This window comes from Capricornis sumatraensis, chromosome 2 (genome assembly GCF_032405125.1).
Source record: "Capricornis sumatraensis isolate serow.1 chromosome 2, serow.2, whole genome shotgun sequence".
Taxonomy (NCBI): domain Eukaryota; kingdom Metazoa; phylum Chordata; class Mammalia; order Artiodactyla; family Bovidae; genus Capricornis; species Capricornis sumatraensis.
The window spans coordinates 186,306,534-186,328,179 of NC_091070.1; the positions used below are offsets into that span (position 1 = coordinate 186,306,534).

Sequence of the window (21,646 nt, forward strand, 5' to 3'; positions counted from 1 at the left end):
TCAAAACCAGGTCTCTTGGACATATAGGTCACATCCTTAACCATTGCCTGAAATTATGTGTATATTTTGCACAACTGTGGGAAAGACTATCCTTTTTTATTTTCTATGCCATCGTTTATCAAATTTTAGTGTACATAAGAATCATCAGTGATGTTTGATAAGAATTTTCCTGTCCAGCTTTCAGAAATTGTGATTTAGTAAGTTCAGAGTGACCCAAGTTTCTGTCTTATTATCCAGCACCCTGCAGGTGGTCTGAAGTTCAATCACTGTCTTTTTCTCTAAGAACAAGCCCTTCTTTCAGCTTCTGTCATAGAAATAACTTCCTTCATGAATTCATTTCTATTCCTCTTAAGCAGATTCGGTTTGACAGCCCTCTGTGATTATCTCTTTTACATACTCTATATTTTCAATTATCATTTTATATCATAATTTTCTGTTTAAATGTCTGCTTTCTCCACCTAACTATGAGATCTTTGAAGACAACACAGTCTACAGACAGTGAGTGGGTTAGATTCTCACTGCAACCCAAAGAATGTAGTAACGTAGAGCTAAAAATCAAAACAGAAGAAAACCTCCATGGCATAAGTATGTCTAATGCTGTAGAATTGGATTAAGTGTAAAAAGAAGGTTCCAGAAGAGTATGTATATTGGGATATTATCTCTATGAGTTAATTTATCCAAAGAAAATGAAAACACCATTTGAAAAGATATGTGTATTCCAATGTTTGTAGTAGCACTGTTTACATTAACTGAGAAATGAAAACAACTTAAGTGTCCATCAACAGATGAATGGATAAAGAAGATGTGGTACACAGGCAATGGAATATTACTCAGCTGTAGAAAAGAATGAAATGTTACCACTTTTGACAGCATGGATAGAACTGGAGGATATTATGCTTAGTGAAATAAGTCAGACGGGGAAAAACAAATACTGTATGTTTTCACTTATATGTGGAATCTAAAGAATAAAACAAATGAACAAATATAGCAAGACAGAAGGAACTCAAAGGTACAGAGAACACACTAGTGGTTGCCAGAGGGCAGAAGGGTTGGAGGAGGAGCCAATAGGTAAAGGGCACTAAGAGGTACAAACTGCTAGGTATAAAATATGTATAAAATGTACAGCACAGGAAATATAGACAACATTTTATAATAGTTTTAAATGGAGTAAGTTTTATAATGATAATAAATTACTACAGTGGTAAAAAGTCCGTCTGCCAATGCAGGAGATGCAAGAGACATTGGCTTGATCCCTGGGTCAGGAAGATGCCCTGGAGGAGGAAATGGCAACCACTCCAGTATTCTTGCCTGGAAAATTCCATGGACAGAGGAGCCTGGTGGCTATCATCCATGGAGTCACAAAGAGTCAAACACAACTGATCAACTGAGCATGCACAATGTCAGAAACTAATATCACACTGTAAGTCAATTATACTTAAATTTTAAAAAGAAAATAAAAAGAGGTAAAAAAAAAAATAAATAAATCATACCAAAGAATAATTGGTGATTGAACTGGTTACTAATTTTGCAGCCAAAATGACCCGAATTTCAGACACTGTTTTTATTCCGTAAAGCAGTATAGAGTAAATGCCATGAAAAATACAGTTCAATTATTTTCACTGATGTCAGAATGTGGCTCAGTGCTATGATGAGAAATGGGATACTTTAGAAATAACTTTGGGAGTGATGAACCCCTTGTCCCTGCTGCTGCTGCTAAGTCACTTCAGTCGTGTCTAACTCTGTGCAACCCCATAGACAGCAGCCCACCAGGCTCCCCTGTCCCTGGGATTCTCCAGGCAAGAACACTGGATTGGGTTGCCATTGCCTTCTTCAATGCATGAAAGTGAAGTCGCTCAGTCGTGTCCGACTCATAGCGACCCCATGGACTGTAGCCCACCAGGCTCCTCCATCCATGGGATTTTCCAGGCAAGAGTACTGGAGTGGAATGCCATTGCCTTCTCCCTGGAAAGGTACAAATCAAAGCTGAAAGATGGCTACTTAGGTGTTCTGAAAGGGACTCGATGCTTAGGTTGGAAGATGGACTAGGTACTTTTACATGTGTTGTTTTTTATTAACATTTTTTTTAATTTTTATTTTTACTTTACTTTACAATACTGTATTGGTTTTGCCATACATTGACATGAATCCGCCACGGGTGTACATGAGTTCCCAATCCTGAACCCCCCTCCCACCTCCCACCCCATATCATCTCTCTGGATCATCCCCGTGCACCAACCCCAAGCATCCTGTATCCTGTATCGAACATAGACTGGCGATTTGTTTCTTACATGATAGTATACATGTTTCAGTGCCATTCTCCCAAATCAACCCACCCTCTCCCTCTCCCTCAGAGTCCAAAAGTCCATTCTATACATCTGTGTCTCTTTTGCTGTCTCTCATACAGGGTTATCATTACCATCTTTCTAAATTCCATATATATGTGTTAGTATACTGTATTGGTGTTTTTCTTTCTGGCTTACTTCACTCTGTATAATCGGCTCCAGTTTCATCCACCTCATTAGAACTGATTCAAATGTATTCTTTTTAATGGCTGAGTAATACCCCATTGTGTAAATGTACCACAGCTTTCTTATCCATTCATCTGCAGATGGACATCTGGGTTGTTTCCATGTCCTGGCTATTATAAACAGTGCTGCGATGAACATTGGAGCACCGCAATATGTAAGACAAATGCTAACAAGTATGAAAGGGGAAATTAACAATAACACAATAATAGTGGGAGACCTTAATACCCCACTCACACCGATGGACAGATCAACTAAACAGAAAATTAACAAAGAAACACAAACTTTAAATGATACAATAGGCCAGTCAGACCTAATTGATATCTATAGGACATTTCACCCCAAAACAATGAATTTCACCTTTTTCTCAAGTGCGCATGGAACCTTCTCCAGGATAGATCACATCCTGGGCCATAAATCTAGCCTTGATAAATTAAAAAAAATCAAAATCATTCCAAGCATCTTTTCTGACCATAATGCATTAAGATTAGATCTCAATTACAGGAGAAAAACTATTAAAAATTCCAACATATGGAGGCTGAACAACACACTTCTGAATAACCAACAAATCACAGAAGAAATCAAAAAAGAAATCAAAATATGCATAGGAACAAATGAAAATGAAAACACAACAACCCAAAACCTGTGGGACACAATAAAAGCAATGCTAAGAGGAAAGTTCATAGCAATACAGGCATACCTCAAGAAACAAGTAAAAAGTCAAATAAATAACCTAACTCTACACCTAAAGCAACTAGAAAAGGAAGAATTGGAGAACCCCAGAGTTAGTAGAAGGAAAGAAATCTTAAAAATTAGGGCAGAAATAAATGCAAAAGAAACAAAAGAGACCATAGCAAAAATCAACAAGGCCAAAAGCTGGTTCTTTGAAAGGATAAATAAAATTGACAAACCATTAGCCAGACTCATCAGGAAACAAAGAGAGAAAAATCAAATCAATAAAATTAGAAATGAAAATGGAGAGATCACAACAGACAACACAGAAATACAAAGGATCATAAGAGACTATTATCAGCAGTTGTATGCCAATAAAATGGACAACGTGGAAGAAATGGACAAAAATTTATTAACATTTTAAAAGAGAATCAACATTCTGTTGTTTAGCAGTAGCCAGTTTACTTATTATGGGTGTGAAATTGAGGAGAGATGTGAAGAAAGTAGTACACACTTTGGAGGCATGCAGACCTGGGTCTGAGTTCTAGATCTCTACCTATTGTCAGTTTATCAATGAGCAATTTACTTAACTTCTCTGGTGATTTGTTTTCACATCTGTACAATGATGATCATAACACCTACCTTTCAGGATTATTAGTAAAACATGAAAAATGTATGTGAATTTATACACAGTGGCTGACACATAGAAATAAGAATTTAGGGCTTGTTAGCTAGCATAATTAAATGATGAAGAAAGGATTTGGGCATTGGTCAGGAATTAATGTACTTTAAAAATCTTTCTGAAGACTAAACATCAATGATGATTACATATGGATGGCTCCATTGCGTTAAAGAGTCAAAAAAACCCTCACACTCCATTACAACATCATCTTCTAAGTCAGCACTAGCTTTACATTTCAGCTTCCCCATGAAGTTTCGTGAGATTTTCAGCTGCACTCCCCTCCCCAGTTGCATTTTATTTTTTATTTTGTTGTTGTCTTTTTAAAAGAGAAAAGTCTGGTTGTGACGATTATCTGTTATTACTTCCAAACAAGAACATGCTTTCATTTACTGAAATTAGATCCCCATTCACTGTGTTGGCACACTCTGGGCTGTCTCCTCCAGAGGGCTGGAGGCCTGTTAGATGGTACTCAGTTGGAAACTGGCAGCACTGAGTCTCTGCCAAGGCTGGCAGACCTTTAACGTGGCATCTGGTGACCTTTTTGCTGAGCCCCCTGGGTCCTCCATTTGCGATTTGATGTTCTCAGCAGGGGTGTAATCCAAATCAAATGTGAGATCTGGTGAGATGGAGTTGCAGGGGCGGTGGGGCCAGTGTAGGATCTGTACATTGCTTTGGGCAGAGGATGCTGCTAGATACCCTTGCCATGTTTCTTTCTAATCCTGAGAGTCTGAGCTCTAATGGAGGGTAGCACTAAAGTCTAATTCTGAGACTCGGAGCTCTAATAAAAGACTGGTTTGCAGGAAAAGCCCAACGTGAAAGGGAACAATTGGACAGTTTTCTCCTCATTTATTTATCATCCAGCCATACTGTCATTCTCCCTAATTGCTGTAGTTCCCAGATGACACTAAACTTTTCACAGCGCCCCTGAGAGCACCAGCTGAGGTTAGAAGTACATATGAGGAAGTTAGCAGTGTCTTGTTTCCAAGATAGTATTGATAGCATTTTTTTTTCCTTTTTCTGAAATGGCAAATTTCTATTTTCAACAGTGCAGGTAGATAGCACACAAGCCTAGAAGAAAGAACCGTGAGTTTGTGAACAACATAACAACCAATGCGTGTTGACAAATTGTGCTAACAGCAGACACATGCCATTTCTCAGCTGGGGAGTCTTTTTCATGATAAATTGAAAGTGTTATGCCTGTTGTTGTTTTTTTTTAAGCAGCTTTTACTTTAAACAGATTTAACAGATTATTTTTAATTTTACATACACTATGGCTGTTTTAACAGACAGGCAGTTACATTTCATAGTTCTCAGGCAATTTTATCCTAAGACTGCCCACAAAAGGATTTTAAAGGTCATGAAAGCAAAAATGATTCAACCCTCCTTGCCTTCATCCAGAAGAGTTAACTGTTTGCCCCATTACCATTTTTGCTTTTAAATCCTGCACTTCCTGCTTGGTGCCTTCTCTAATTTCTGTTTCTCATATACTCCCTAACTTCCACAGACTTTTCTCCTGACTCTACTGGCACCTGGAACAATCAAGGTGCAACCAGGAAGATTTAGATGTAAATCCTGGCTGTAACTTTGCAAAGCCAGGTAGAATCAGACAATGATATAAACCCTCTGAACCTAAATTGTTCATCCTAAAATGAGAATAATATGAGCACCTACCTATAGGGCTGATCTAAAGATTAAATAAATGAATGTTTGTAAATGGCTATAATGTGGCTGTCATATACTTACACAGTAATACTATTATTTTTGAAACCCCTGAAAAGCATAATTACTTATTTTTCTTAAGAACTTCAAATAGCACTGATTATTTGTAACATTCTATTGACATTTATTTATATACCAATTAGGTATATTTCTTGTGGGCTTCCCTTATGGCTCAGCTGGTAAAGAATCCGCCTGCAATGTGGGAGACCTGGGTTCGATCCCTGGGTTGGGAAGATCCCCTGGAGAAGGGAAAGGCTACCCACTCCAGGATTCTAGCCTAGAGAATTCCATGGACTGTATGGTCCATGGAGTCGCAAAGAGGTGGGCACAACTGAGTAACTTTCACTTTAGTTCACTTAGGTATATTTCATATTATTTATGTAAATCTTATGCCAATTTCCTTTAACACTTTGTAGAAACATACCTATATAATACATAAAGTACACATCATAAGTATACCACTCACTCACTGAATTTTCACAAACATGAAATAGCCTTGAAACAGACATCCAGATCAAGAAACGAATTGGTACCACGTTTCTAGAAACACCCCTGATGTTCCCTTCTGAACTTTATACCTCCCTGCAAAGATAACCACTATCCTGACTTCTAGAAACACATTAATATCAGTTGTTAACTTTATTATTCCTATATTTTTGGATAGCCAAATGAAATTAAATTTCTTAAGATCAGACACTGTATATTATATGTCTTCTCTCATTGAAGAACTATGTATTAAATATACACTCCCCCAACATTCCCATTTTGCTCTATTGTCGTCCAACTACACCCATCTGACAAATCTCCAGCTCTGGATGAAGCTCACTGTCTGCCTTCCTTGCATCTCCACGAGGACTGCAGAGCATGCATCCTCTCCAGCTGGTGCTGCAAAATCCATGGCCTCCAGCCTTCGAGTGACCACTCGATTGTGTCCAGCCAACCCTCCTTCCTTGTCTGATCAGCTATCTTTATAGCACCTATTTCAAGCCATATGCCCTTAAATTCAGACCTCCTACCCCAACGTTTCCTTTCTTGAGACCCAACAGGTAGTCATACCTTGTTTGTCAGAGAGAAAATTTAAGCAGTCAGCAATTTGGTCAGCCTCCTGTCACCAAATGTTAAAATTTGCCTACATCCTCACCCATCTTCCTGCCACCTGACCCTGAGGTTTCATTTCTATCTCTGTCTTCTCAGTGACATTCCATCTCATTTTCCCAGGGTTCATCTTATGTCATCAATGATATCCTCTCCTTTTCTTTGGTCAGTTGGCTCTTCATTTAAATGTGTTAAAGTCCATACTGTCTTTAGTTTTGTTTATTTAATTTTATTTTTTATTGGAGTATAATTGATTTGTAATGTTGCACCAATCTCTGCTGTCTAGAGAAATGACTTAGCTATATAATATAGACATGTTTTTAATGTCTTTTCCGTGCTTTTCTGTTCTTTTCCATAATGGTTTATCACAGGATGTTAAATACAGTTCTCTGTGCTATATTGTAGGATCTTGTTGCTTATTCTTTCTACATATAATAGTTTACATCTGCTAATCCCAAACTCCCAGTCCTTCCCTCCTTTACCCCCCTCCCCACTAGTAGCCATAAGTCTGACCTCTATGTCTATTTCTGTTTTGTAGATAAGCTCATTTATACCATAGTTTAGATTCCTCATATAAGTGATATCATATGGTATTTGTTTCTCTCTGCCTGACTTACTCCACTTACGATAATTTCTACTTGTATCCATGTGTCACAAATGGCATTATTTTACTCTTTCTTAAGTCTGAGTAGTATTCCATAGTATATGTATATATACCACGTCTTTATCCATTCCTCTGTCAATGGACATCTGGTTTGTTTCCATGTTTTGGCTATTATGAATACTGCTGCTATAAACTAGGGGTGCATGTATATTCTTAAATTACAGTTCTCTCCAGGTACATGCCTGGGAGTAGAATTGCTTGGTCATATGGTAACTCTATTTTTAGTTTTTTTAAGAAGCCTCCACAATGTTTTCCACAGGGACTGTACCAGTTTGCATCCCCACAAGCAGTGTAAGAGGTTTCCCTTTTCTACACACCCTCTCCAGCATTTGTTATTTGAGATTATTTCTTAATGATGACCATTCTCATAGGTGTGAGGTGGTATCTCATTGTAGTTTTGATTTGCATTTCTCTAATAAAGAGCAAGGTTGAGCATCTTTTCATGTGCCTATTTGACTACCATATGTCTTCTTTGGAGGAATATCTATTAAGGTCCTCTACCCATTTCTTGATTGGCTTATTTATTTTTGTTGTTGTCGAGTTGTATGAGCTATTTGTATATTTTGGAGACAAACATGACAATAACAAGCCCTATCTGAAACCAGCATTGTACTCCAGTCACCCCATTTCTCTCCTCTCCTGAAGCCACAGTTCTTCACTTCCTGCGTTTAGTTTCTGATCCCTCCTCTTTTGTCAGCCCACTTCAGTCTAGCATCCGCCTCTATTGCCTCAGGGAATTCCTCCTGTCAGGTTTCCTGATGACGTCCTTAGGGCTTAACTCAGTGGACACTTTTTAGAACTCACTGTTCTCAACAGCATGTGAGGTGCTGATTCTGCCAGCTCTCTGGAAACATTCTCTTCACTTTGTTGCTAAGACCGCACTCTTCTAGTTTTTCTTCTGCCTTACTTAGAATTTCTTCCAAGTCTCCTTTCAGGGCTCTTCACTCTGTAAACATAGGTGTTCCGCTCAGCTCTTTCCTAAGCCTCCTTTGCGTCTCATGCTGCCATGACTGAGAGAGGTAATGTAGAAAATGTACATATGCCAATCTTGGCCTTCGTCAAATCAACAAGTGTTGTAGCAGTTGTTTTACGCTCAGATTACATGACATGCTTTAAAATGGGTCCTTTCCACTGCATCAATAATAACAGCTAAAATTTATACAACCTTCTAGGCATAATGCATAGCTATTTTTAAATTTTTATTTTTCTTGATAATAAAAAACATTTCCTCATAGTTTTATTCCATAGTATAATATGGTGTATAGTATAGTATATAATATAGTATAATGTGGGCTTCCCAAGAAGTTCAGTGGTAAAGAGTCCACCTGCCAATGCAGGAGATGCTGGTTCCATCCCTGGGTCAAAAAAATTCCCTGGAGAAGGGAATGGCTACCTATTCCAGTGTTCTTGCCTGGAGACCTCCATGGACAGAGGAGCCTGGTGGACTACGGTCCGGGGTCACAAAGAGTTGAACATGACTGAATGACTGACGACAGCACACTACACGTAGTATCATGTGATATCCTGACTGCTGTTAGGAGGCACTTACTGTTTACTTCTGACATATTTCCTTCTACATATATTATGCACTCTCACACAGAGACACATGTGTTTATACCTGAGTTTATATAGTTGAGATAATTATATTTTTCATTTATTTGTATAATAAGACATTTTTTCATTAAAATTATTTGTAACTATTTTAATAGCACCATACATTATCTCATAGGAACATAAAGTGAAACACTCAACACATCCATCTATTAATAAATAGTTTAAAATTTCTCTTTTTCTACATTTTTTACTAAAATAAATTATTAAAAATTTATTTACTAGGTCAAAAATTTTAGCTTCTTGACTCTTTAATATGTTTAGTCTGGTCACCCACTATAAGAATTCTATTTATTTATGTGACCATGAGCATTTGTATTCTTTATTTCCAAAGAAGTTTTCTATATTTAAAACAATACCATGTAATTGTTGTGACTTATGTCTTTTAGTCGGAGAAGGCAATGGCACCCCACTCCAGTACTCTTGCCTGGAAAATTCCATGAACGGAGGAGCCTGGTGGGCTGCAGTCCATGGGGTCGCCAAGAGTCGGACATGACTGAGCGATTTCACTTTGACTTTTCACTTTCATGCATTGGAGAAGGAAACAGCAACCCATTCCAGTGTTCTTGCCTGGAGAATCCCAGGGACGGGGGAGCCTGGTGGGCTGCTGTCTATGGGGTTGCACAGAGTCAGACATCACTGAAGCGACTTTGCAGCAGCAGCAGCAGCATATCTTTTAGTTATTAAGCAAAGTTGCATAATTTGTAGATTTTTTGTTTTTATATAAATTTCTTTGAGTCATTCCTACAATTTTTCCCCTCTATTTAATATTAAAATTAAATGGAGGACTACTGAGAGAAAAAGAAGCCTTACGGTGAGACAATTAAGGAGAGACACAGAGCAGAACTGGAGCTGGCAAAATGCCTTGACTTTCTTCTTTTTCTAGTTGTAAACACTGAAAATACCTGTTAGACGTTTAAGGAAGAAAGATAAGTAATAACCTTCTGGGTTCATCTTTGAAACTGCCATTTCTTACACTAAGGCTGTTAGAGCAGATGGATAGATTGTAAGGAAGCTGTAAAGCCTGAGAAAATAACATGGTTTCTCTGTGGCAAATGATCCCTAGACAAATAACTAACGTTTACTTCTTCATTCAGTCATGCTAAGTTACCAATATTCCCACCACCAGACTAACACCTGCCTTTTCTTATGCCAGCTTAGTGCAGGTGGAGTGTGCCCTGAGTAACAAAGCACAAAACTTGTTTCTTTGCAGCAAGGAGAACCAGAACTTGAAGGCAGAAACTCAAACAGTACTCCAGAAATCAGTGACCGGTGATGCAAAGCAGATCAGTGGAGACCCACCAGCTCCAATTGATCCCACAGATCATCAAATCAATCATGACCCAGATGATGTGAAAGAGAGCAAGCACCAAGAGAACAACCAGAAACGAGAGGACAATGGAAAACTCCTAACAGGAACATTCCGTTGTAGATTTCTGGATGGCAAAGTGAGTAACAAATTCCTCAACTTTTCTTGGTAATTGGCTAGGAAATTCAGTTGGGTTGGAAACAGACTCACATCAACAAATGCTTGTCCTAATGGTAATTAATCAAATAGAATCAAAATCATTTTTTAAAACTGAAAATGAATTTTGAGGTCATTCTGTATATTGCATCTTCACTGACCGCTAACTGAATTGGTCAACCTACTCTGTCACTAAACGATAGTTATACAGTGATACATCATCACTTGTGCAAATTTGGGGTGTGTTAGAGGAGGAGGGTATGTCTGCTTTAACGTTATAGGAAAAGATAATTTATTTTCAAAATCCAATGAAACAATGTCTAGATATCAAAAAATTATCAGCCCTAAACTATATTGATGGAAGTGTTGATACATTATCACTGTCCTCTGCTAAGAATCAACCAAACAATCCACAACAGATTAACTTGAAAATGATGACTCTAAATGATTATTAATTTGTAATTAAAAAGCAAGAGCAGCAGCAATAGAAAACTGGACTCAGTTAAGACCAACTAATGATTCATTGGTAACAAAGTACCATTTCAAAAAATTGCTGAAATTGCAATTAAACAAATATATAGAGGAGGAGTTTTGCAGCACCGCCAAGAATGAAGTGACAGTCGGATATTTTAGTAGAATACTGAATTAAAGTCTGCAGTAAACTCTAACATAACTATCATTAGTTTATGATTTTAATAGCCCTTTCTAAATCACTCAGATGCTCACTAGTTTTCAGTCATGAGAATATAAAAGCCTGTGGATTTGTGATCTTTTATTCATTAGAACTCCGCAAAAATTACAATATGGAGTGGCTACCAGTTCACCAATGGACCTCAGACCATGATCTGCAAGGTCTCAAACACTGGGGACTTCGCATTTTTCTCCTAAAATTTTTATTGATCCTTCTAACTATAACGTATTATATAGTCATGTAGAAATTTTGGAAAATGGAAGGAGAATATAAATAAGAAAAATAAAATGCAAATAAAAATAATAGTTTATTTCTTTCTCATCTTTTTTCATGCATAGATACCAAATATGAATCATCACATATATGTTCTTTGTCATCCTGGTCTATTCACTTCATATCAAGAATTCTCCCCCAGCTTCAAAAAATTCATCCTAAGCATTATGTTTAATGTCCCTGTGAGAGTCATACTCAGAAGTAACACTTAGATAGAATTTGCTATGTGCCAGGCACTATTCTAGCTTCCCTGGTGACTGAGACAGTAAGGAGTCTGCCCTCAGTGCAGAAGATCCAAGTTCAATTCCTGGGTCAAGAAGATCCCCTGGAGAAGGGAATGGCAACCCACTCCAGTATTCTTGCTTGGAGAATTCCATGGACAGAGGAGTGGGCTGCAGTCCATAGGGTCACAAAGAGTCAGACACGACTGAGTGACTAACAGATACCCAGAGGCACTATTCTAAGCTCTTTACATATATTAACTAACTTACTACTCCCAAGCACTCAGTGAGGTAGGAACTTTTATTATCTTCAGATCATAGATGAAGGAACTGAAAAACAAAGAAATCAAGTCTTTGCCCAGGTCATAAAGCTGAGAAGTGGCAGAGCCACAGCTGAGGTCCAGATTCTAGGGCCTTAATCCCCAAACTATATTCATTCATTTATATGGATATAACATGTCTCGTGTAATCCCTATTGATGGGCATTTAAGTCATTTCTAGTTTTTCTCTTATAAATGAAAGTTTGTTTGACCCTCTTTCTACCCATTTGGGATACAATGTCTGCGTTAGCCATTGTAACAGGCAGAGTGTTCACTGGGTAAGGTGTTCTTGGACCTCCATGGTCTGGGTTCTTTACTAGCTCTGCAGTGCCAGGAGACAATTTGTCCCTCCCCTCCCAGGATTCAAGAGGTTTCTTAAGGGAGGCTCAGCAGGGCTAACACCCACCAAGCAAACACAGCAAGACCTCATGGGAAGTGTGGGGCCTGACTAATTGGTTCTGTGTGCCGAGTGTAGGATTCTGGCTGACCAGGTGGCAGCCACGGCTGCCTGGTACAGAGACGCTCATTACCGCCTTGACTAAGCGAAAGAAGTGAAAGAAGTAAGCCAATCAGAGCTCCTAGATTCTTATTCTTTACATATAGACAAAAAAATAAGCTTTCCTGTCTGGGATGTAGCAGGCAGTCTGCACTGGCTGAATTTGCTCTAAAACAAAAGTAAACGTGGGTTAAGGACAGGCAAGTGTGAAACTCTGTTCTAAATTACAGGTAAACTCAAAGATAACATTAGGAGGAGGTAAGTAAAGCTGAAAATGTTAAGAGAAGCAATAGTAAGATATCTTATAAATCAGCAAATACAAACTCTCATTTCACAAATGAATAATAAGAGGCCCAGAGACCTTAAATGATGTTTCAAGATCTCACAGACAGAGCCTGGCTCTTCTCACTGCCAGCCCTAGGATCTTTTGTCTCTTAAATTCTCTCCTTATACATTTTAAAAAATACATATATGCTGTTTACACCGTTTCTCAGAAGTATCAGCTCTGCTTTCTCTCAGAAAATAAAACAGAATCTGTGACTAGCGGCAAACTCAGTAGCAGAGTTTCAAAAATAAAATTAAAGTGTGCTTTTTGCATCTGGCAGCATGAGAGTGAAAGTGTTAGTGCTTTAATTTTAATAATTATCACAGTTGATTGGTAGTACTTTCCTTTCAAAGCCACTTTGCTTGTTTTGCCTTGCTTTTCCTCCACAACTGCCTGTTCTAGAACTCTGCCACTCCTGCTCACTCAGCCCACTCTAGAGAGCCTTTTGATTTTTCTTTAAAATGTTTAATCACTATAAACCCTTCAGGTTGCTATTTATACTGATAGGTTATTCAATATAAACTATCAAATGGGTATGGACACTCAGTTTTCAGTGAATCCCTCTCATAATGTCTCCTTTCAATGACCTGATATTAAATATCGCCATGTGGTTAAATTTGTACCCAGGATTTCCTTTTAATCAGGTATGGTGAGGTGACAGATAAAGAGACAACTGCCTTTGAAAGAACTTGTGACTTACATTTCCCAGGGAAAGCGGGTATGCCACACTGTGCAGGGCCACATGTGGAAGCACCAAGGTCAATCAGGAGGCAGAAGAGTAAGGGAAAAGCACAGGCCACAGCCTTTACTGGGGTTTCCATGGGAAGGGTAATGAGGGCAGGGTAAACAGATTAGAACTGGCTGGTTTGAGCAACTCCAGTGAGTGGGCTTTAGGTCGAGGGGCTATCCCCAGTCTGATATGTGGACCTAGGTTCATTTGGGACAGGGGAAATATTGAGTTGGTATGTGAGTTAGATAAGGGAGGTGGTTAGAGACATGCATTTAGGGTTGATTGGTTTGCATATGAAAGACGTGTTTGCAGGCTTACTTTTTCTTTGTCACAGACACCTTTTATCATACACAAATGAAAATGTGTCTAACTACCCATTTATTTATCAAACTTGTGTCAACTGCATAAGGCTGAAATTAATGTTGAGATAAGCTTTCTTCTTGGAGGATTAAATGACTCAGTGACCACGGGGCTTGAAGTCTTTTGAATGGGAATAGGTTTTAAGAATTAGTTGGCTCACTCATATTTTCCTTTTTTTTTTTCTCTTTCTCTTCCCCATCCCTTCTGATCCTTACTACCATTTATCTTTGCTTCTTTAAGGTTTCCGACCAGGCAAATGTCTGCTGTATCTCTCAACCAACTGGAGACCAGTCCCTGTCCTATATCCATGGCCTCCCCAGGAGAAACTTTAGAGACTGGTCCTTAGAACAGACGGCAAGGAGCAGCTCTGACCAACCCAAGGTGTGTATCGTAGGAGTTGTTGAGCTGTTTTCTATTGTAGATGAAGGGGTATTATTTGTCGACTGTGTATTTAGATGTGGAACAATAATAAGATGGTCTAAGATAGACTGGTGGGTACTACACCTGATGGTCTAAGATAGACTGGTGGGTACCACACCTGATATGTCTCATCAGCTTCCCTGGGAGCCCACAGGCAAACCTCAAATGTTCCACCTGACCATTGCATCTTCCTTCCCTCTTCCTCCTCCCAGATCCCAGTCTTTAAGATTTATCATTCTAAATTCTCATATAATAAAAAAGTATTTTGTAAAAGACAAATGATATACCTTAAGGAACCTTCTATCAGAGTATGTACTCTGAAATGATTTGCTTCTTTTCTTCACCTGAAGGAAAAGATCTTGAGACATTATAAGCTAATGAATACATCCAGATTGAATGCTTACTTTCAAGTATAAGTATTCTTCCTATTCGGGACAAGGCCTGAGTGTGGAGGCTCTAATACCAACTCAAGTACTCTTCTGCTTCCTTGCACTGGTCTTCAGTCACTTTGGTTTAGAGCCCTGTTAATTTGTTGCCGTTGTTGCCATTGTTTGTTGTCGTTTCAGGATATTGACCGGAGACCAAGTGGAACAACAAGAGAAGACACTTTCCTTCTTGCCCTGGTCAGAAGAGAACTCAAGTCTCTTCCTTTGAGTTCTGGCTTATTAGACAAACTTCAGGAAGAGCTGAAGATACTGGATCCTGTCTCTTCAGGATTTCTTCTCCACTCTCAGCTGAGCCACCTCTTCTTAAGGCTTGAAGTCCCTCTGCAGTTGCCAACAGTCAAGATCCTTTGCCAGAGATTTTCTAGGGGGACCTCTCCTGAAATGGTAGGACCATCTTGCTACTTTCAGTATGAGTTCCCTTTGTTTATTTGACCTGTACACACCAGAGTGATAGAATCAAAAGGTAAGTTTCTTTCTTGAAAATAACCTTTGCCATTGACCCCTAAGATACAAAGCCTATTTATAGTCACATGTAGAAATCTCTAGTCAGATAAGACCCAAATAGGAGATAGATTTAGCTGCTTTGTTGTTGTTGTTGCTCAGTTGCCCAGTCATGTCCGACTCTTTGTGACCCCGTGGACTGCAGCACACCAGGCCTCCCTCTCCCCCACCATCTCCCGGAGTTGGCCCAAGTTCATGTTCATTGCATCAGTAATGCAGTCCAGCCATCTCATCCGCTTCTCCTTCTGCCCTCAATCATGCCCAGCGTCAGGGACTTTTCCAATGAGTCATCTGTTCACATCAGATGATCATGATACTGGAGCTTCAGCTTCAACATCAGTCCTTCCAGTGAAAATTCAGGGTTGAACTCCCTTAAGATTGATTGGTTTGATCACCTTGCTGTCCAAGGGACTTTTAGGAACTCAACACCACAGTTCAAAGGCATCAATTCTTTGGCATTCTGCCTTCTTTATGGTCCAGCTCTCACAACCGCACACAACCACTGGGAAGCCCATAGCCTGGAGTATATGGACCTTTGTCGGCAGAGTAGCGTCTCTGCTTTTCAGCACACTGTCTAGGTGTGTCATCACTTTCCTGTCAGAAAGCAATCGTATTCTGATTTCATGGCTTCAGTCACTGTCTGCAGTGATTTTGGAGCCCAAGAAGAGAAAATCTGTCACAACTTCCACTTTTTCCCCTTCTATTTGCCATGCAATAATGGGGCTGGATGCCATGATCTTAGTGGGTTTTTTTTCCCCCTAATATTTAGTCTTAAGCCAGTTCTTTCACCCTTCTCCTTCACCCTCATCCAGAGGCTCTTTAGTTCCTCTGTGCTTTCTGCCATAAGAGTGGTATTATCTGCATATCTGAGATTGTTGATGTTTCTCCTGCCTATCTTGATTCCATCTTGTAACTCATCCAGTCTGGCATTTCTCATGATGTGCTCAGCATATAGGTTAAACAAACAGGGTGACAGCAGACAGCCCTGTCATACTCCTTTCTTGGTCTTGAAACAGTTGTTCCATACAGGGTTCTAACTTCTTGACCCGCATACAGGTTTCTCAGGAGACAGATAAGATAGTCTGGTATTCCCATCTCTCTAAGAGCTCTCTCTCCACAGTTTGTCATGATCCACAGAGTCAAAGGCTTTAGCGTAGTCGATGAAACAGAGATAGATGTTTTTTCTGAAATTTCCTTGCTTTCTCTATAATCCAGTGAATTTTGGCAATTTGATCTCTACTTCCTCTTCCTTTTCTAAACCCAGCTTGGACATCTGGAAGTTCTTGCTTCACATAATGCTGAAGCCTAGCATGTAAGACCATACTACCATGTACCACCAGGGGGGTTAGCCCTGTTTAATTTCTCTTTAAAAGGTTTCCTGTCCCAACTTTCATTGTCTGCTCTTAACACCATTGGAATAGTTACAGATTCAAGACAACAGGTCTGTTTGCAAGCTGCTCAGTCTATAAGCTCTGAGGTTAGAATGGAGAAATTGATAAAGATGTATCATGACAGTTCCTAGAGATTTAGAGATGGGAGGCATCTTTGAAATATGGCTTATTACCATCATTTTACAAATTAGGAAACTGAAACACAGAAGATCAAGAACTTGCTCAGGAAACTGAGAGAATTAATGGCAGACCCAGGGCAGAGATAAAAGATAAGGCCAGGGTTCCTTTTCTGAGCATTACACTTCCTAAGTTCACACTGTAAGTGAATACACAGCATAGTCCAAGTGTAACAGAATTCTGGGAGTGAGAAGACAATATCCTAAAATAGGAAGAAACAATAGCGATGGAAAAATCATAAATGAGCATGTGTTGATGGAAAATCAGGCCAAAACCAATCTCATAGGGCTAATGTGACGATTTAGTAATATAATAAATGCAAATTACCTGGCCTCATGTTTACTATTTAGTAGGTTCTATCTCCTGCCCACTCCTAACCTGCAAAAATAGAATTAGCTGTATATTTATGAAAAGTATTTAGCAATACAATGTCAACCTATTAGTGCAACCTTTATGAATCTTCAGTTCAAGTCAATTCTCCAGCCTGAGTCCCAATTTCTATCAGGACCTTATCTGGCTTCCCTTCCCCACTGCTACCCACCTCCACTACCCTGGAGTTGTCTGCCCATCAGAGTCCCTAGAATAATCATCCAGTCAAACAATGGAAATGGATGGCATTCTTTTATTCTTTTCCTATGTAAAAAAAAGAAAGTCTTAAGTTTTTCACTTAGGTAAATAAAGCCTTGCCCCCAAGTAATCTGACTTTATCTTTTGAATATATCTAAATACAAGTATATAGTATATATAATAAATATATGAGACTTGTGAGACAGAGAGAGAAGGTAGAGGCTAGGTCATGCTGTTGTAACAAAGAGCCCCAAAGTCTCAGTGGCTTAAAAAAACGAAAGCTTATTTTTCATAATGAGTCCTGCCTAGGCTTTTCTCAGTAACATCATCATCTTAGCTCCAAATCCAGGCTGATGAAGCAACCACTCTGGAGTATTAGTGGATGTGATGGCAGAGGGGATAAAGAGATATCTGGGCCGGGGGGCGGGGGGACATTCATGTTAGCAGTTTAATCCTGAGCCCAGAAGTAGTGCAAGTCACTTCTGCTCTCAACTCACTGGCCAGAACTGATCATCACCCTACTCAACCACAAAACAACCAGGAAGTATCATTTTACCATATGTCCAGAAGGGAAAATAAAAGGAATTGTTGGTCAAAAAAAAAAGCACTAGTAATTACTGTATTTTAAAATCTGTTCCTAAATTTTTGAATGCTAAAAATTTTTCCAAATATATTTTATAACAACAAAGGTCCATCTAGTCAAGGCTATGGTTTTTCCAGAGGTCATATATGGATGTGAGAGTTGGACTGTGAAGAAAGCTGAGTGCCGAAGAATTGATGCTTTTGAAGTATGGTGTTGGAGAAGACTCTTGAGAGTCCCTTGGGCTGCAAGGAGATCCAACCAGTCCATCCTAAAGGAGATCAGTCCTGGGTGTTCATTGGAAGGAATGATGCTAAAGCTGAAACTCCAGTACTTTGGCCACCTCATGTGAAGAGTTGACTCATTGGAAAAGACCCTGACGCTGGGAGGGATTGTGGGCAGGAGGAGAAGGGGACGACAGAGGATGAGATGGCTGGATGGCATCACCGACTCGATGCACATGAGTTTGGGTGAACTCCGGGGTTGGTGATGGACAGGGAGGCCTGGTGTGCTGCAATTCATGGGGTTGCAAAGAGTCGGACACGACTGACTGAGCGACTGAACTGAACTGAACTGACATTTTATCTCAGCAGGTATCTTCTTTCCCCTAAGTGTAAATTAAATGAGGATGTTCTCTTTGATATTTAATTTTCAGGTGAATTATGAAAAACTACTCTGGTTTTTAAAAGTTGCAGCTTCAGAAGATACAGAGCAAAACAAAGGAGTTGAACACAGCAACGTAAAGGAAACTCAGAGCAGTAGCCATCAAAGGTACTTTTCTCCCTATTTATGGGCATAGTGTGTATAGACTTCAAGAGCTGGCAGGGATCTTGGAAGTAATACATTTGAAAACTTCACCCAGTGCAAAATCACTTTATGCTTTACCAATGCTTTGCCTTTTGCTTATAGTTTTCTTTTTTCCCTCCTGTGCAAGCATGCATACATAGTTATTTGCAACAGTGCATCTTTTTTTTTATGAGATTGCCATGTGAAAATGAAAAACCTCGTTATGAAATAATAAATGAGTGTGTACCAGGCAGAGTTCCTGTCCACATGGTGTGATTCCAGAAATATGTTCAGACAGTGAACTCCTGGGTTACAGGCACTAGCAGAAAAAGGTTTGAGGTACAGAAATCACTCATTCCTTCATATGATCTCAAAGGAAAGAAATAACCCAACATAAATATAGGATGTGAGGAATAGCATTAGAGATGAGACACAGTAAAGCATGATAGTCTGTATTCTCCACGAAAAATGACAAAATGCAGTGGTTAGGAGCATAACTTCTATTGACAGAAACCTAGACTCAGTTCCTGTTTCTGCCCATTAGTGTGGAGAAGGCAATGGCACCCCACTCCAGTACTTTTGCCTGGAAAATCCCATGGACAGAGGAGCCTGGTAGGCTGCAGTCCATGGGGTCGCTAGAGTCGGACACGACTGAGCGACTTCCCTTTCACTTTTCACTTTCATGCACTGGAGAAGGAAATGGCAACCCACTCCAGTGTTCTTGCCTGGAGAATCCCAGGAACGGGGGAGCCTGGTGGGCTGCCATCTGTGGGGTCGGACACAACTGAAGTGACTTAGCAGCAGCAGCAGCAGCAGCCCGTTAGTGACTCTGTAAACTTGGGCTGGTCACTTACCCTCTCTGTGCTTCCATCCTCCAGCTGTTAAATGGAAACAATGATAGATTTCGCTTCACTTTATAGATTTGTAAGAGGAACTGAGTTAGTCAATGCACAGTTCTTAAAAATGGTACATGATAGGGTTTGTTACTATTTTGAAACTATCCCTGGAGGTTCAGATGGTAAAGAACCTGCCTACAATGCTGGAGACCTAGGTTAGATCTGTGGGTCAGGAAGATCCCCTGGAGAAGGGAAGGGCTACTCACTCCAGTATTCTTGCCGTGAGAATTCCATGGACAGAGGAGCCTGGCAGGCTACAGCCCATGGGGTTGCAAAGAGTCAAATACAACTGAGCAACTAATACTACTATTACTATTACCAGAAGACATCCTTTCTAGTTCCAAATAATGTGACATAGTGGTTAAGAGCCATGGCATTGAAGTATGTCACTTCACTCTAGGAAAAAGGCAGGGTTTCCCATAAAATTGTTCTCGGACCAAGTGATAGACTTGATTCCTTTCTACAATGTGCAGTGTGCCCTTTTTGATTGTATTACTTCATTCTACATGCATCCATTGAATGCCAGCTGTTTGCCAGGCACACTTTGCTGAGCACAGTGAATTCAGAGATTGGCAAGGCTCAATGTCTCCCTCAAGGGCTCACAGTCCAAAGAAAGTGATGCTGCCATATGGGTACACCAGTCAACTATCACTTGGAGCAACCTCCCTGCTGAGAACCATAAATCCCTAGCAATATTTAATAATCAGCAGCCATACTTCATATAGTACAGATAGTGAGATTTGCAACCTGAGAAGTAGGAGATGATGCATCAGAATAAATGGCCACTTACTGGCAGATATGGGTCTCATGAATCCTAGACAGGAAGCCTTTCCTGAGCCCTAGACTAGGTTATATCTCTTTGCTGTATAACCTCATAGCCCTTTCTTTTTATAGTAGTCATTGTGCTTATAATTACTTCTTTGACATTTGAGGTGAGGAATAGTGTCTTTCCTGGCCAACTCAGTGTCCAGCATAGTTCTAGCATAGTTCCTGGCACATGGGAGATGCTCAATAAATATCTGTGGAATGTCATTGGCACCTCCAATTATCCAAAGAGCTTGCATCATTTCACTTGCAGGAACATTTGGATATCTACTATATAAAAAAGGTCCATAAAGATATCATTTTGAATTCATCACAGAAGGTGCTGCTCTATATAAACCAGACAGTGTGTTTGCGGAAGTGCAAGACCGATGGCCTGTAATGAATCCAGGCTCTTTATTAATTAATGTACAGCTCAGAAAAAGTCCCTCCCATGTTCTGTCAGGTAGAGCTTTATGTGGGACAGCTCTATGATGTTTAAAATGCCCCCAGCATCACCAGTGGTAACAGCTTTCATCACCTAAGTTGGACCAGATGAAGTAAACTCCTGCAGAAGGTTTTTCTATGAAATCCACCAGCTGCAGTAAATGGGCTCCATATAAAACCTCCCATTCAGTACTCTGTGTACTGAGCCGAGGGCCAAAGTCTTTCTTATGAATTCCTTCCTACAGAAACTGGTGTTACAAGAAAAGGAAAGAGGAAGGAAACCTTCTGATTCAAATCTGGAACAGATACACCAGACTGGCAAAGCCAATCTGTACAAGATCCACAGATATAGGTGCAAAACAGACTCAGCTCACATCTTATGGTACTGTGTGCCAGGGAGGTCAGACAGAAAACAAGAGCTAAAAGAATCAGGAAGCAATCGCAACTTGAGGGAAACTTTTTACAGGAAAAGAACAAAGAAATTTGAAAGAGTTTCTCAAGTTCAGGAGCACTAGGGGGGCTGACTATGAACCTCAGTTCCCAGTGCCCCACTCAGGGACATCATATTGGCAACTGGAAACTGACTACGGAGGGAGTTTTGCACCATGAAAAGTAGTAAGGCTACAGATTACAGCTTTATCTTAGAGAGCTGGTCATTAATGATTTACCAGCATACCACTGAAAGGAAACTGATTTACATGAATGGAGTTTGGGGGATGTCATAGAATGTCTGTCTAGAGAAGTGGAACTTAAGTTGAAACAGAGGAAACAGGAAAAGCTTCACT

The 21,646-nt window shown here is 39.8% G+C and overlaps 1 protein-coding gene across 1 annotated transcript in view; it reads left to right on the forward strand.

The window, feature by feature from the left end:
* Positions 1–21,646, forward strand: part of C2H1orf87 (chromosome 2 C1orf87 homolog) — an 83,444-nt gene that overhangs the window by 13,425 nt on the left and 48,373 nt on the right. Inside the window, exons 2-5 of the mRNA XM_068966671.1 lie at positions 10,182–10,416; positions 14,090–14,230; positions 14,836–15,099; positions 18,587–18,702. Coding sequence (XP_068822772.1) covers positions 10,182–10,416; positions 14,090–14,230; positions 14,836–15,099; positions 18,587–18,702 — 756 coding nt within the window. The remainder of the gene's footprint in view (positions 1–10,181; positions 10,417–14,089; positions 14,231–14,835; positions 15,100–18,586; positions 18,703–21,646) is intronic.